We start from the raw sequence: 16,453 nt of genomic DNA on the forward strand, positions 1-16,453 counted from the left end.
AACCCTGATTTAAAATATGAATATCAAGTATAAGAATGTGTTGAATATAAATATATGTTCGAAAGTTTTCTTAAAATCATCCCATATATATGTTCAAATATGTATTAATCAAGGTGTTGGATACAAATATTTAAATTCAAGTAACATAGATCAGAGTCAACTTCGACTCCTTGGATCACCCTATCCCCATTTCCAGCTACATAATGTTCTTTGAAGTAAAAAAAAAAATTCTCTTTTATTTTACCTGAAATATAGAGCAGAAGAACCTAACCTTCATCTTCAAAGAAACTTGGGGGAGAAAACTCAAACATCATGATTCAATGATATATTCCACCCCCTGCACACCAGCCTGAAGCCCAGCACTTGTCCAGTGTGCAAGAGATGGAATATAACATAAACCCATGTCAAACAACAATTTCTGGCAGGAAAAAAATGGCAAGGGAATGGGCAATTTATGATGATGCAAAAATGGAGTTGACTCAAAGTCGTTCATGTATGTATCAAAAAAGTGAAAATAACTTGTCAGCCTTTACAAAATTCAGAAAAAAAGTCCGGGATCTTGGTGGAACATGGGAAGTGCTCTGTGAGGTGGAAATCACCAACGCATTGACCCCTTCCTCCCCCAACTGGCCTGAAATCATCCAATGAAGGTGGAAGCGTCTTGGATCCATTTTATTTGTTCATGCGTTTGTTAACTGCAAAAATATTCTTCAGTATTAAAGGGATGTTGAGGTGTTAATGGCTGGCCAATAAATAAATGGTTAATGATCTTTCCGCTGTTTAGAAAAGTAGTCTTATAGTTTCAAGTTTCAACTTCCATAACATATTACTGGATATGATATTGTTGAGAATTCTAGTCTCAACTTCGTTCATGAATAGTGCAAATGCAGCCCCATCCATCTAAGCTTTTTAAAAGTAAAGAAGCATCAATCTGGATATAAAGAAAGAGAAAAACAATCAATGTCGGGTTATTAATGCAAATTTATAGATGAAATCATTAGTGTTGTTTGTTAATAGAAAAGAAAAGTAAAGTAAAAGCCCAAATATATGGACTTTGGTGGTTTACTTTTGTCAACACCACAACCCCAACAAAAGCAACAACCTTTCCAGCAAAGTAGCCCATTTTCTCAACCCCAACAACAGTTACAATTTCCACAATCACAACAACGGTTTCAGCAGCATGCTTTTCTTTTTACCAATGATAAGACTCCTACCAATTACAGCGCCAAATGAAACCAGTATATGACACCCTTATCAGGATTTTAAAAATGGAAGTATCTTGCAACAAAAATTAGTTTGCTCCTGTTGAGAATATTTGAAAGCTTGAATTATAATATATTTTTACTTAATGCTATATTATTTTGTTTCTTTTTGCAGAGGGTGTGGCTACATTCATAAGTATACAAATAAGCTCCTCCATGTATTATCTGAACCATGTGTGGGTTATGTCTCTCCTGATTAAGATAATTTCTGCGTGTTCTTGCAGAAATCATCAAGGCCAAAATCTCAAACTGCGCAGCGTTAGTCATGGTTGGTTGAAAATGGAAATCCTGTAGCATATAAAGGGAGCTACGCATTTGATTTTGACATTCTCTGCTCAAGTTATTGTGTTTTTAGCTCTGGACATTAAGGATCGCCATAGGTTGTTGGTATGTATTATCCTGGAAAACAGAAGGTTAGCTTTATGAATAAAGGTGCTACAAGATCGTTAAGAAACATCGTAGAACACAATAGGTAGGAATTTTTTGAGAGAAGTAAGACCCGAAGCCTTAAATCCTGAGTGAGGATATAAAACACATTAGAGCAAATCAATTTTAGTTCTGAATTTCTGATAGTCACTTGGACTGTCATTATTACAATGCCTTTAGGCATGATTCTAGTGTATATGTTGGAATTATTATATTACTGGTGTTCCTCAGTCAGGTCGGATCGGGTTGGGTTGAGTTTGAGCTAATGCATTTTATACTTGTCCATGTTTGGTTCAGTTTGAAATATAACTAAAATTTTATCCAAACTCATTTATATTATTTTTAATTTAATATTTAATATTTAATATTTATTAAAATTTTATATATAAATATTTTAACATTTTCTTTAATATTTACTTTATAATATTATATATTACTATTGATTTAATTTTTATCTGTTATAAATAATATAATATATTACAAATATAGAAAATGGGTCAAGCTAAGTTCATGTTTTAAATATCCATTTTTAAATGGGCTTAAATTTTTTTTCCTAAGGCCATTTTTTGGGCCAAATAACTTTGTTGAAACTCTTCTTATATAGGGGTGACCAAAAGAAGAATTTAAATTCCGAGTTATTCGGTTTTCCGAGTCAATTTGAATAAATAAATCAATTTATCGAATTTGAATTTAGTTAAATTTTTACAACTCAAATATTTGAAAAATCGATTATGCAAACCGACGTCATTTTGGGTTAAAAGATATTTGAAATACAATGTAGCAATTATAATAGTAGTTTAATAGAAAAGATATTTAAACTAAATTAATAAACATATTTAATAATAGTGATTAAAAAATAATTTTTGAAATTGATTTTCTTTTCAAAACAAACCCACAAAGCATTTTTTACTTACACCAAACAAATAATTTTCACCTACACTAAATAAATAACAAATAGATAAAAAAAAACAATTTTAAGAGTACTTGCTTCACTCAATATAAACTTATAGAAAATTTTAAAAAATAATAAGATAATATTATATTACCTTATCATTAATTAACAATTTTAAGAATGCTTGTTTCACTCAGTATAAACTTATAGAAAAATTTTAAAAATTAATATCATAATATTATATTACTTCATTATTAATTAACGTCTCCTTGATCAGTCGATGTCATTGTTGTTCGAATATTATTTGATATTGCCTGTTTGAAGAACTATGACTTTACTTCTCCATTTTTTTTATATAATTCTAACTTCTTAATACAAAAAGTCTTCATTTTTTTACCAATAATTTTTCTTAGATGCGACTTGATTGAATATATTACTAAAGGCTATTTATAAAGCTAAACTTAAATTTTAATTGATGTATAAATCTAATTTTAATTAAGTGATAATTAAGATGCTTAAAGTTCTATTCAAGTAATAATTCTATTTTACATCAATAAAAGTAACACAATTCAAAAAAAATTAACACAACTTTTTTAAGTAAATTTTTTAAACTAATAATTATAAATTATAATTATAATTATCATATTTTTTCTATATTTTATCCTTAGACTTCTATTTAAGTAATAACTCTATTTTAAAATTAGCGCAACTTTTTAATTAATAATAATTCTAAATTAAATTATAATGGGAATAACTAATATTAGGATCATTCTAAAAAGTATAGTTTTTAGGCACTAATAAAATAGTGTCACATCATTAAATTTTAAAGATAACAAAGTATTATTATACACTCATCTATATCTACTATCTTCTCCAACTTAATTTAATTTTAATTAAATTACTTAAAATAATTAATTTTTTAAATTATAAACAAACTATTATGAATATCCTATTAAGTGGATGTTCATCAAGATCAAAATAAGTTTTGATGTACTTTAAATTCTAATAGTCATTAAAGGTAGATCTCTACTTCATTTATACTTCTTATGCTTATAAATTGAGACTTTGGAGAAGCTTTGTAAATATTCCGATTGATCAATAAAATATTCTCTCTCTTTGCTCTTCCATTCTCTTTGTTCTTTACTCTTCGTCTATTTATTTTATAATATGTTATCAGCATGATTCTCTTTTAATTGTTTTTCTCCATAAGTCACAAAAATATCCCAAAATTTACTATTGCTGATTGCCTCCTAGAGTTGCTGCTATTTCAATTGAGGCTTGTGCACTATAGGTAATCATTAAAGCCTTCAAACACTCAGCTAGGGTAATAATGATGGTGTTAAAGAATTTCAGGTATATTTAACTATGATTTATTTATTATATCATGTTTATTATAATTGGAGACTAATCATGACAACATGAATAGATTGAATTTGATTTGAAATCCACGTGTAACACCCCTAACCCGTATCTGTATTCGAAATAGGGTTACGGAGCATTACCGGAGTTTACGTTTCAAAACTATAAAAAAATTTAAAACATTTAATTCATATCATCAATCACAACGAAACCAATCAATAACATATGCATTGTCCCTTATACGAGCCCTCGAGGCTCTAAAAACACATTAGAAACAAGTTGGGACTAAGTCAGAAACATATAGCATTTTTCAGAAAAAGATAAAAATTTACAAACTACAGAGGTTACACGGCCGTGTGGCCAGGCCGTGTGCTAGGTCGTGTAATAGTTTGACTTGCAACCCTTTGAAAGCTACAAGGGACACACGGTCATGTCGCCTGGCCGTGTGTCACACACTACTGAGACACACGCCCTTGTCTTTTCCCGTGTGGATGAAAAATAGGCCACTGTCAAGCCATATTTCTTACTCAACCTAGCATGTACCTACTAGCACTTTTGCACATATTACAAGCCTTAAAAACGCACCAAAACCATGCATAATCCAACCATTCAAATAAGGTATAATAACATATAACCAATATGCCCAATGGCACCACAAACTTATCATCTAAACATGTACCATTACATATTCAAATTAGCCAAAATTTTCCATTAACTTTTGATTAAGCTTGCATCAACAACAAACTGTTTACTTTACCTAACAAAACATACCAAATATACCATTCAACAATTTGCACCAAATATCACATATGTCACTTATAGCAAATGTACCAAATTACCACATTCATACCAATCACAAGACATTTATAATATGCATACTTAATCAATCATTTTAACTTAAACATTTTTAGCATAATAAGCTATGATATTAACCAATTTAAGGCCATTTATATACATGCCAAAAACCAAACCTTTGTCAACATTTAAAATACCATAATCACAACTAAGATACCATAACACAAGCCAAACCATTTGGCTATTTCAACAACCAAAACACATAGGCCAAAAATTAGCAAAAATGCCTATACATGCCATTATAACCAAAATCAAAACATCCGAAAGTATCGATAGAGCCGAAGGATAGTGTGATGGATCTCCAACTAGCTTCCAACCTGATCGAGCTTCGATAATCTGAGAAGTAAGGAAAATCAAACACGTAAGTGCTTAGTAAGCTCGTATAAACTTTAGTCATATCAATCTATTTCAAATATGAAACTTATACATATCAAGAATAATCCTATACCGATACTGCAAGGTTCATGAAGCCATATTCAACAACTCACAAAGTGAATAAATCTATAGCATTACTTATACATATCATCCCTAGCATAATAGGATTTTAAATAACTTTAAACCCTTTCAAATTTTCTTATTTTCATTTGGATTTCATTATTTTCCATTTCATTTACTATTTTTAGCTTAAATAGCAACATTAATTCAACTCATCATTCTTTTTTTCATCATTTTACACTTCAAGAGGGGTTAGTACAAAATAGAAGCAAACAAGGAAAACAGAAAGTACCTAATCAGGTAGCCACTAGGGATTTGGAGTGGCTTTACCTAGGTTAAGTTCCTAAGTCCACTATATGAGGTTTGGCTCTAAAGATAAGGTACCCAAACCAGCAGATTCCTCGATCTTCACCCATTATAGGCTCATACAGACCGAGTTCGGTTCAGGAGAATACATTTCCCTATGGCTGCACGGAAATGAAAATCTCACGAAGACATAGGTACGATGTATTCCGAAAGTGATCCACTATCCTGCACGGAGGTGAAAACCTCACGAAGGAGTAGCTTCTCACTCCCACTTAAAAGGACAAGACTAAACAGTCTTATGCAATATAATGCCAAAATATACAAATCAATTTACAATAATCATGCAAACAAGCGCAAAGAAAAGATCGTAATTTTTCAAATCAAATTTTCAGTTTTCGACAATAAGACAGAAAACAGTCAATTTTATGGCTTGACTCTCTAAGTGTCCCCAGTGGAGTCGCCAAGCTGTCGAAACATATTTTTATCTAGGTTTGAAAAAAAATGGGGATCGAATTTAAAAATGAAAATGAAAGTCACTACCGATCCTTTATTGAGGTGTGATCGGCTCACCTTGAAAATGATTTTGGTCTGCGAAATTTGAGAAAACAGGTTCGGGAGTCGGTTACACACGAGGAAGGGTTAGCACCCTCGTAACGCCCAAAATTGGTACCGAATCGATTGTTTAATGTCTTAATGTCGAAATTTTGAAAAGTTTTTAGAATACGATCCTTTTGAGTAAAATGAATTGGATGATGAGATTTATTTATTTCAAAGAAATAAATCGTCACACTCAGTAAGTTAGAGCGCAACATTTTAAATCCTCAAAATTAAATTTATCTCTTGACTTTTAAAACCTATGCATTTTGAGAAGGATATTCGATTCTTTAGGTCAAATGAGAAGATCAAAACCCAGTAAGTTAGGGCTTGATTTTACAAAACTCCTAAATATCAAATATTGCCTTTATTTTTATTTGTTAGAAAAATCATCGTCTTGAGAAAACAATACGTCATATCCAATGCGTTAGGACACCACGTATTGAATTCTCGAGAATGAGCTTTTTATTTTGAAATTTCTATATTCAATTTGAAAAAAGGGGTATTCGATTATTTAAATTCAACAAGGAGAATTGAAGCCCAGTAAGTTAGGGCACAATCCTCTCGAGAATTTTGGATACCGAGTATTTTGAAAATTTTCGGAATAAAATGATCTTAATACTTTAAAGCATCATAATAATAATTTTTTTAAAGCATATGTAGTGCGATTGAATGGCAATATACAATGTAAAAGGATAACTTATAATCTAAACATACCCCAATGAATAATAAACAAGCAATAGATAAATTCAAACAAGAATAGCAGCAATGATCTTAATAACAATATGCAAATATCAATACCAATATTCAGAAACTAAATAAACCGATTATCAAATCTTAATGAGATACATAAAAAATAATCAATATATCCTATGTATACAAAGAGGTAATTTAATATAAATTGTACATACATATATACGTAATAGTACTATATAAGAATATTATTGCATAGCTTGTTTTAAAATTTAAAATATATAAGTCAATTTTAAAATATATTATAAGATAAAATCGTCAATAAATATAAAAATTATGTCAAGTTTTCATAAAAATGTAAAATTGTGATAACTTTAAGTAATGATACATGATGAATTTAAAATCATAATACGAAATGAACTTATGATATTAAATATATTTTAAACACACATTACACCAAAATAAGCTTTTAGCGGTGCTTTTTTAGGCCTTTAGCGGCGCTTTAAGAAACGCCGCCAAAAACGCCGCTAATGACTACGTCGCTAACTTTAGCGCCGTTTTTTTCCACAAACGCCGCTAAAGATAATAACCTTTAGCGGCGCTTTTTCCACAAACACTGCTATAGATCAAGATCTTTAGCGGCGCTTTTTACACAAATGCCGCTATAGCTAAAGACCTTTAGCAGCAGTTTTTACACAAACGCCGCTGTAAATTAAGACCTTTAGCGGCGCTTTTCTCACAAACGCCGCTATAGATCAAGACCTTTAGCGGCACTTTTCCAACGAATGCCTCTATAGCTCAAGATCTTTAGCGGCGCTTTTCCAACAAACGTCGCTATAGCTCAAGACCTTTAGCGACACTTTTCTCACAAACGTCGCTATAGATCAAGACCTTTAACGGCGCTTTTCACACAAACGCCGCTAATAACATATCTTTAAAATTTTTTTAAATAATATTTATTTCTATGATAAATATTATTTAAATTAAATTTTCTATGAAAATTTTAACTTTAAAATTAAATATAAAAAATAATTAATTTAAATTTAAAATTTAAAATAATAAATTAATAACATAATTAAAATTTAAAAGTTAGAACTCTTAAGTAAAAATAAAAATTTAGAATCAAAACTAAAATAAATAATATACATATGCAAGGTAATAAAACATACAATGCATTTTCTTAATCAAGTAAATCTTGGTAATAAAAGATATAATACATTTACTTAATCAAGGAAATCAAAGATATAATACACCATCAAATCTGTAGCCATCAAACTTGTACTCCTCCAGCCACAATCTTGCATTTGAAAGAAGATACCTCAGTACCTAAAGCAACAATTAAGAAATAATATTTACAACTGGAAGGGAGGAAGCCAAAATCTTAAACAAGCTATTCATTAAGAAATGTTTAGGTAGAAGTACATACTTCCCAGCTTCCATAATTAAAAAGGCGAGAATCCCACACCGAGTGCTGACCCCTTGACCCCGTGTGGAAGTAATAAGCATCAGTTCCATCAAACATGTTCAGCCCATCTAACACATTATTGGAAGCATGGCTGTATTCATAAAACATCATTTAGATACACAGGTTGATAAGAAAATAAAATTAGCAACTTAACTATAGAATAAAAATGAACGGGGAAATAACAAACAAATGCTTTCACAACAAGCTGGTCGTGAACAGTCATACTAGAAATTTTATAGTATTCTAGTCATTTATAAGTTCTCAATCAATTACGACTTTGCTTCTCTCTTTTAGATTTATTTTTTAGCAACCTTTTAGGAAGCAAAAATCAACTAGAGAAACGAAGGAGTAAAAGTGACAACCAATAAGAGCCTAAATTCTCATGGCCATATTTGCATCAAGTCTACTGGAAAAATGAGCATAAAGCCAAAGCAGGAAAAGAATAAGAGTTCAAGTTCTCATTTCCTGTACAAACAATCCAGGAAATTTTGTCTGCACAAAAAATCACAAACATAGAAGAGTTTAAGTTTTCATTTTATTTACAAAACAATCAGGGAAAATGTTTGCACAAAAAGTATAACATCAAATATAGCTGAAGGGCATGTTTCTAGAAATTATATTCTCCTGCAGACATAACTATATAATGATTTGGTCTCAAGAAAAAAGTGAACACTCAACCAATAGACAATAATTTAAAGTTTCTAATATTAGTATTTATTTGTAATAATTATATTTAGTTATATTAAATAAAATTATTGATAAATTTTATTTTATTTAATAATGATGATGTATAATATTATTATTTTTTAATGATAACTGAGACCCATACATCCATACATTATAACCTAAAAATCAAGCATTAATTTAGTTTTCTATGTTAAAAAGATAGAACTTGTTTTAAAAGGTATTAATCTGAAATAAGATAATTGACTAATATTTTGTATTAACTTCTTTACTTGTATTAATACAAGTTATTGCCGAAACTATGATGAGAAGAAAGTAGAGGAACAAGAAAAGAGATTCTCATAGTTAAGACAATACTCTTAGGGCCCAGGGAGCAGTACAGACAGAACATTCTATGGACAAAGAGATTCTCATAGATGATTTTAAATGCACAAATATGATGTCTAAGAATTAAAAAGAACAAAATCACATTAACAGATCAATTGAGTCACACTTGCTGCAGTCAATGCCAAAACTAATAATTGAACATTTACACCAGTATATCAAAACTAACAATTTGCGGATCAATTTTTCATACACAGTAAATCACGTGATACAAGAAAATAAAAAATAGAACAAATAATGGAAGAAATGCATCATTAAAGAAGTAATGAGCTTACTTGCATCCACCAACACCTCAATGCAACATCACGTACAGTTTTATAAAAACATTTTTATAAAAATGGTCCAACTCATTTTCACCTGACTATTAATGTATTATGGTAAAAAACCATTCTGTCAATGAAGTTTTTAGGAGAGTTGCCTAGATTTAGGTCTCATTATGCGCAAATGCGATGAAATTATGTACTCTATCCATATTTATTTTGATCTAGCCTGGATTTGTAAACTCTTCAGTGGTTGGTTGCTAGTTAAAATTCAGGAATGAAAAAAAGAAGTCTTTGCAATTGCGGTACTTACCTTTTTCTCCAGAAATATGCACAAGAAACAGATGCCAAAAGCTTCAGCTGCTCTTTGAACTTCATCTGAGTTTAATTCAGCAAAAGCAAAAACCGGGACAATTTCGTTTGTTCTTTTTATAACAAATAGAGCTACAAATTACTGCAGCAGACAAACTATTGGTCCTCCTCAAGATTTAAAAAGAGAAGATAGGCAACTAAGCCAACCACAGGGATAAATCTAAGATAACTCACTACACCAACTTTGCTTTTCTCAACATTTTGTAGGTTCTCACCAATAAACCAAGGCTGGAAGACTGTGTATAAACATATGTCCCAAATGAAGGCATAAGCCAGTCTTTCTGAACCTAACTAACTTACCAAGAACTGCCAACTGTCTGTTATGTTTACAAACTCACCGTCCATTCGACCATAAAGAACCCATATTGCAGAAAACACACATACAGCCCCACCAATTAATCCCACTACGGCTGCACCATTTGTCATTACGGAGCCTAGACGAGAGAGCTTGCTAGGACGGCTATCTGCATCAGCTTCGTTCAGCCGGATTGCCATGTAAGGAATTAAGAATGCTGCAGTAGGTCATGGAGGAGTAATGCAATTAGATTCATCACATGCTAGATAGGTTATGTTATAATTTTGATAGTGTGGTAGGGAAAGAAGCGTACTGTTAAACTCAATTTGTGCATAATTAATATATATTTAATTATATATTCTCATACCTGATATCTTTAATCTTTATTCCTGAAACCTATAATTATCAAATGAAAAAAAACAATAAAGAAAGTAAAGAAATTAAGCAAAAAACAAAAAAAGAAAACAATCCAGTGATAGTAGATAATTATTTGAAAGTAGTAGTAATGGTAATTTTGTTATACCTGACCCGGACAATTTTCGCTGTGAGGGCAATAATTTTGATCAATCACAATATGGTTTTGAACATTTCTCATCAAATTAAGATGAGAAATCTTTACGTACAGTTTTATCAGGCAAGGTAGCTGCAATCTTTATGTACTTCATATTACTTGGTTCATCTTTATACCTATATACACATACATTAAAGTAAAAGCCAGCACTTAATCTCATCTCAAAAAGAAGACATGCCTAATAAATACCTCCTTAAAAATAGTTATACCATAAAACGTATCAGCAAAAACACACATTAGAGAATCTATTACTTAATATTAACTACCTAATAGACCACTCGACAGCAAACCCTGCCTCATGCTTCTGGGCCTCTTTTGACTTCGAATAACAGCTTTCCAATGAGTTGTATACTGTTGTCTACATGCATTCTATGGGACATGGCTTCCATAACCTGCTTTTGAGCTTCAACCTTCCTAACCAAGACATCAGGTGCCTTGCGATACTGCACAATAGGTTCGAAAATAACTTGAGTGGGATGAGCTCTAAACTAGCAGTTCAGCTTTCAACGTATGGAACAAAGGTTCATATCTTACACTCATTCACAATAATATCTGATGCAAGAGACATAGGATACAAACCTTATCCCAGAAATGGACAAGATCAGCATAGCGCTGATTAACAGCTTTGGTGGGTGGCAACAATGAGTTCCCATCGGCGAATTTGAAGTCCTCCTTTTTACCTGTAAAGACCAGCACAGTGAAATTTCACCATATAACTCAACCGGGTAACCATTTGGATTTTAGCATAATACTGAATAAGACTCATTGGCACTTGAATTCAATGTCAAAGGAACTTAGACCGACCTCTCATTTTCAGTATATAGTTTCATATTTATTTATATCTATATAGCAGTAATAAATAACTACTATAGGAAGATGACATCGAAGTCGCCATTTTTTTTCTCTTTTTAAGGAAAGGAAACAGCTCATGCAAAGCATAGGTTTAAAAAAGCCATACAAGTTCATATTGCTGGTGCAACGTCTCCTTCCGCAGATTATGTATGTCACTGCTCAACAAGATACAGAACATTAAAAATACATACCGAGAGATGTAACTCAACTATTAAGAAAAAAGCTGATTCCTTAGTATTAAAATATATCCTAGTTTAATCTAGGTGATATCAAAAGAATCAGAATATATCCACCTACTTTGCCTCTGATTTTTGTATTTGTTTACCAAATTCTTAGAGACATGAAATAAACTGAAAATGCTAAACTGAAATCTATCGAAAACAGATATAGGCAATAAGGCTTCAACTTCAAAAACCTCGCAGATTCAATGAACCGAAGGGTAAATAAAAAATTATATGTACATGTCCTCCATCCAAGCAACACTGTACAAGTCTCCCAAGCAGGTTTCATACTCTGGGGGAGGACTTGGATACTCTCCAGGACAATAGGTTCCCCATCTACTCTCCAGGACAATAGGTTTCATTCTGCGGTGGATCCGATCACAGTCTACTGAACTGCACCGAATCCACACTTTTTTCCTTGAAAACTAAATCTTCCTTTCCTTTTCACTTTAACCATAAAACCAAACTCAAATTAAAAAGCAACATGGAAAAAAAGTTGACTTTTTTTCTTTTTTCAGAAAGAATAAGATTGGAATATTACCTGCAAAATAAGCGGGATTGATGATCGGCCATAAAAAATAATTGTTTTCCCTAAATTAAAGAAAATTTAGGTTAAGATTGAAAGAAGGTAAAGGAATTAATGGAGTTGGATTGAGTAAATAAAAAGAAAATCTTGAGAAAGGGCACATTGTAGGCATCGACCGATATCAAATGCTAGGTTAAGAGTGGGAAAAATAATGCAAGTTTCATGCCCTCCTATTGAAAACCCTTCCACTCGGTACCTTTCAATTTCCAATCCCTTTTTTCTCTTTTTCCAATCGTTTCCTTGGTTTCTTGGTTCTGGGTTCTTTGATTTTGATTTTCGCTAGAGTTGAATAAGCTTCTGGGTTTCTTTCTTGGATGTGGGAAATAAGGAATTTTAAGGGGGAAAGCTGGGGATTTCGGGGGAGAGGGGAGGGAAATTTTTTTAAAAGGAAATTTTTTTGTGGCGTTTATTTATGAAAACGCCCTTATTGCTTATCGATTGTGGCATAAAAAACGCCGCAACAATTATTTTATTTAGAATAAAACGACACTATTTTATTATGTTAAAAGGGAGCTATCTTTTTAAAGTAAAATTATTTTTTGTGGTATTTTTTATAAAAATACAGCTATTGCTTACTTTTTGCTAAAAATCTTTTATTTTGTCTGTTAAAAATTATTAGTTAAATTGAATTTTTTATTTCATTTATTATTATTTTTTATAATTTGAATTTTTTTTTAAAAAATTAAGTACTTTTAAAATAAATATCATATATTTTAATAAGAAAAAAATAATAAAATGGCTGTAATTACCTTTTTCGGAGTTTACAGAAGAAACGCCACTAATAAATTAAATTCTTGTAATGAAACGACACCGTTTTGAAAAATTCTAATACATATTAGCGGCGTTTTTGCTATAAACGCCACCAAAGCTCGTATATTTTATATTTTTTATATTCAATTATTGTATATTGCATATCAATTTTAAATTAATAATCTTTACAATTTATTATTATCTCTTTTACAATTATATAAGAACTTTTTTAGTATATAAATTAAAAAATACTAATTAATCTAAACCTTAAACCCTAACCCGACCCTGAATCTCTAAACCCTAAATCACTAGCTCTTAACCCCAAACCCCTAACCATTAACCCCTAAACCTTATTTAATATACAAATTAAAAACACTAATTAATCTAAATTCTAAACCCTAACCCGACCTTGAATCCCTAATCCCTAAACCCTAACCCAACCCAGAATCCCTAACCCCTAAACATTATTTAATATATAAATTAAAACACACTAATTAATCTAAATTTAACCCTTAAATCCATAAACCCTAAATCCATAACTGATATTAACATCTAACCTCTAACCCCTAACCCTTAACCCCTAGCCCCTAACACATAAACCTTAAATCACAACCCTTAAATTAGAATCCCTAATCCATAATCCCTAATTTCATAATCTATAAGCCTTAAAATTGTAACTTTTAAACTGACCCTAAATCCTAAATTAACCATATATATACTCTAAACCATATATATTAAACCCTAAACTATAATGATAATTAAATTAAATATTTTAAAATTAATACTATCGTATCTTTTACAATTATATTTGAAATTAATACTTAAAATTAATACTCTAATTTCATTTGTCCCTTTTCATTCATTTTCAGTTCTTACTCTTGAGTAGGTACTATTAGGTCATTGTTGTGTTCATGTTTGATTAACTAAATATAAAATTATTTTTGGTAATAAAATTATCAATATATAATATTATTTATCACCATATTTGGTGTTTTATATTACTTTATTTGATTTATTTAATCGAACTATCAATTTAAGTTTTATGATATTTTATTTTACTCATAATTTAATATATTTTTCTAGTAAAGTAGTTTAAATAAACTGTGATTGAAAAATAATAATAAATAGTTAGGAGTTAGGACTTCTCTTTAATAAAAACATTTTGTATTAAACATATTATTTGTTATCATTTAAATGTAAATTTGACTAATATATAATAAATACAACGAAATATCAATTTTTTCAACTTATAATAAAAATATATAATTGAAACATTACTTGAGAATATATCAAAGAATGAGATAATTGAAATGGTTTTAGATTTTATTATTATTAGCGGCGTTTTTTTAAAACGCCGCTAAAGGTCAGAGCATTAGCGACGCTTTATCAATGCCGCTAAAGGCCAGAGCATTAGCGGCGCTTCTTCAAAAACGCCTCTGAAGGCCAGAGCATTAGCGGCGCTACATCAAAAACGCTGCTAAAGCCCAGAGCATTAGCGGCGCTTTTTAAAAAACGCTGCTAAAGGCCCGAGCATTAGCGGCGCTTCTTCAATAACGCCGCTAAAGGCCCCAAAAACTCAGAAAACGGTGGCGTTGGGCTTAGGCTTTTTGCGGCGCTTTTCAGAAAACGCCGCTAATGCTTATTTTTAGCGGTGTTTTCCAAAAAGCCCCACTAATGCTCTACCTTTAGCGGCGTTTTTATAAAAGCGCCGCTAATGCTCGATTTTTAGTGGCGTTTTTTGTCCAAATGCCGCTAAAAATGCCGCTAAAAGCCTGTTTTGGTGTAGTGAAAGGGTAATAATATATAACAAATTTAAATTTAATGTATTATAAATAATTCTAAAATAATAGTATGACAAATTTATAATACAAATAAAACATATAAACAAAATTAAAGATCAATGTATAATAAAAGATTTAAAATCACGAAAAGTAATAATATATGTATAAAAAAATAAATTGAATAAAAAGGTTTGATCAAAAATAAAAATAAAAGGTAAAAATAACAGCAATAGAAATCATAAAATTAAAGAGAATATATAAAAAAAAGGTAAAAACAACTAAAAAAATGACTAAATTAAAATTAAAATGTTTGAAAGGACTAAATTGGCCATCGGTTTAAAACTAAGGGACTAAAACAGAATTAGACGCAAAAATCTGAATGCTCAAAATCACTCGTGGAAAACGACGCCGTTTAAACTTGTGTCCAAGTGAAAATCCGACTCAAATATGCGGTGCAAATTAAAAAAATTGACGGAAATCAAATTGCAACAATCCAAAACACAGAGGGGCTCACTGCACAAATAGACCAAAAAACCAAAACGCGCGGATCCTGCCCTCGGGTCAGGTCACCACGCGGATCTAAACCTCCAAACAACGCCGTTTCGAAGCCATCATATTGGCTTAAACGACGACGTTTTATCCTCGTGATTAAAAGCTAACAGAACCCTAATAACTATAACTTTTCCACTAAAAAATTAAAACAAAAACTCTCTGCGCTGTTCCAGCAACAGGCCGCTCGAGAGCCCCCTCGCCTTCGCCTGTTCAACTCCGATTAGCCCGGAGGAGAAGAAGGCTTCATCGGCGCCATTTTTTTTTTGCGTTATGAAGGCTAAACAAAATACCCTAAATCGGTAGCCTCCTAAACATTCTCAGCAGCCTTAAAAACAAAAATAAAAAAATAAAGGAACCCTAGGCCCTTCTCTCCGTCGCAACGCCGATTCGCCCTCTCTCCAACTTCGATTTCAACGAAGCGAGCGAGGTCCGGCGGCCTCAAACTGGAAGGTAAGTTCTCTTCCCCCGTTTCTTTTTATTTTATATGCTTATGTATGTATTAATAACCAAACAAAGAACGAAAGAAAGAAAGAAAGAAAGAAAGAAGAAAATAAAAAAAAAAACAGAATCGCCAAGAGAGAAAAAAACCTTTGTTGTATTGATATTTTTTCTGAGTTTGTTTTTTTCTTTTTACAATCTCCCCCTTTTGTGTGTTGATTCTCAAAATGGCTTTATAGCTGAATCGAAAATAAAATAAAAAAATACATCATTTTTTTTCCTATTTTTCTGCCATTCTCCTTTTTCTTTTGCGTTCTATCTCTGCTTGTTTTTGCAGGCATTTGTTGCGAGTGCAGGTATGAGTACAGTGTCAGGTGCAGTGATGTGGAGGCTCACGTGAGCCTGGGTCAAGGTGGCAGT

At 31.3% G+C, this 16,453-nt stretch overlaps 1 protein-coding gene across 6 annotated transcripts; it reads right to left on the reverse strand.

Moving 5' to 3' along the window:
- Nucleotides 1-7,978: 7,978 nt before the first annotated feature.
- On the reverse strand, nucleotides 7,979-12,936 carry LOC107906229 (vacuolar-processing enzyme-like). 6 transcript variants are annotated; one of them, XR_005921286.1, is made up of 10 exons: nucleotides 12,709-12,936; nucleotides 12,468-12,517; nucleotides 11,812-11,860; nucleotides 11,433-11,533; nucleotides 11,120-11,296; nucleotides 10,806-10,969; nucleotides 10,650-10,678; nucleotides 9,929-10,499; nucleotides 8,249-8,378; nucleotides 7,979-8,148 (listed from the first exon to the last, which is right to left on the reverse strand). XR_005921286.1 is itself a non-coding variant. In XM_041106531.1 (6 exons), exons 2-5 carry the CDS (start codon nucleotides 12,286-12,288, stop codon nucleotides 11,212-11,214), a joined length of 357 nt encoding a protein of 118 aa, XP_040962465.1. In that variant the 5' UTR covers nucleotides 12,289-12,373; nucleotides 12,468-12,901; the 3' UTR covers nucleotides 10,685-10,969; nucleotides 11,120-11,211. The 6 variants fall into 6 exon arrangements, 1 of the variants encoding a protein (XP_040962465.1); XR_005921287.1 differs by adding an exon at nucleotides 12,167-12,373 and having other exon boundaries at nucleotides 8,249-10,499; nucleotides 12,709-12,899; XR_005921288.1 differs by having other exon boundaries at nucleotides 12,468-12,932.
- Nucleotides 12,937-16,453: the final 3,517 nt, after the last annotated feature.

This window comes from Gossypium hirsutum, chromosome D11 (assembly GCF_007990345.1).
Source record: "Gossypium hirsutum isolate 1008001.06 chromosome D11, Gossypium_hirsutum_v2.1, whole genome shotgun sequence".
NCBI classification, from domain to species: domain Eukaryota; kingdom Viridiplantae; phylum Streptophyta; class Magnoliopsida; order Malvales; family Malvaceae; genus Gossypium; species Gossypium hirsutum.

Coding starts and splice junctions, on each gene's coding strand:
- LOC107906229 (XM_041106531.1), bottom strand. CDS start 12,288: ATGAAACCTATTGTCCTGGAGAGTAGATGGGGAACCTATTGTCCTGGA. Junction 11,534..11,811: donor TGCACCAGCAATATGAACTT/GTATGGCTTTTT, acceptor TGGTCTTTACAG/GTAAAAAGGAGGACTTCAAA. Junction 11,297..11,432: donor TTGTCCATTTCTGGGATAAG/GTTTGTATCCTA, acceptor CCTATTGTGCAG/TATCGCAAGGCACCTGATGT.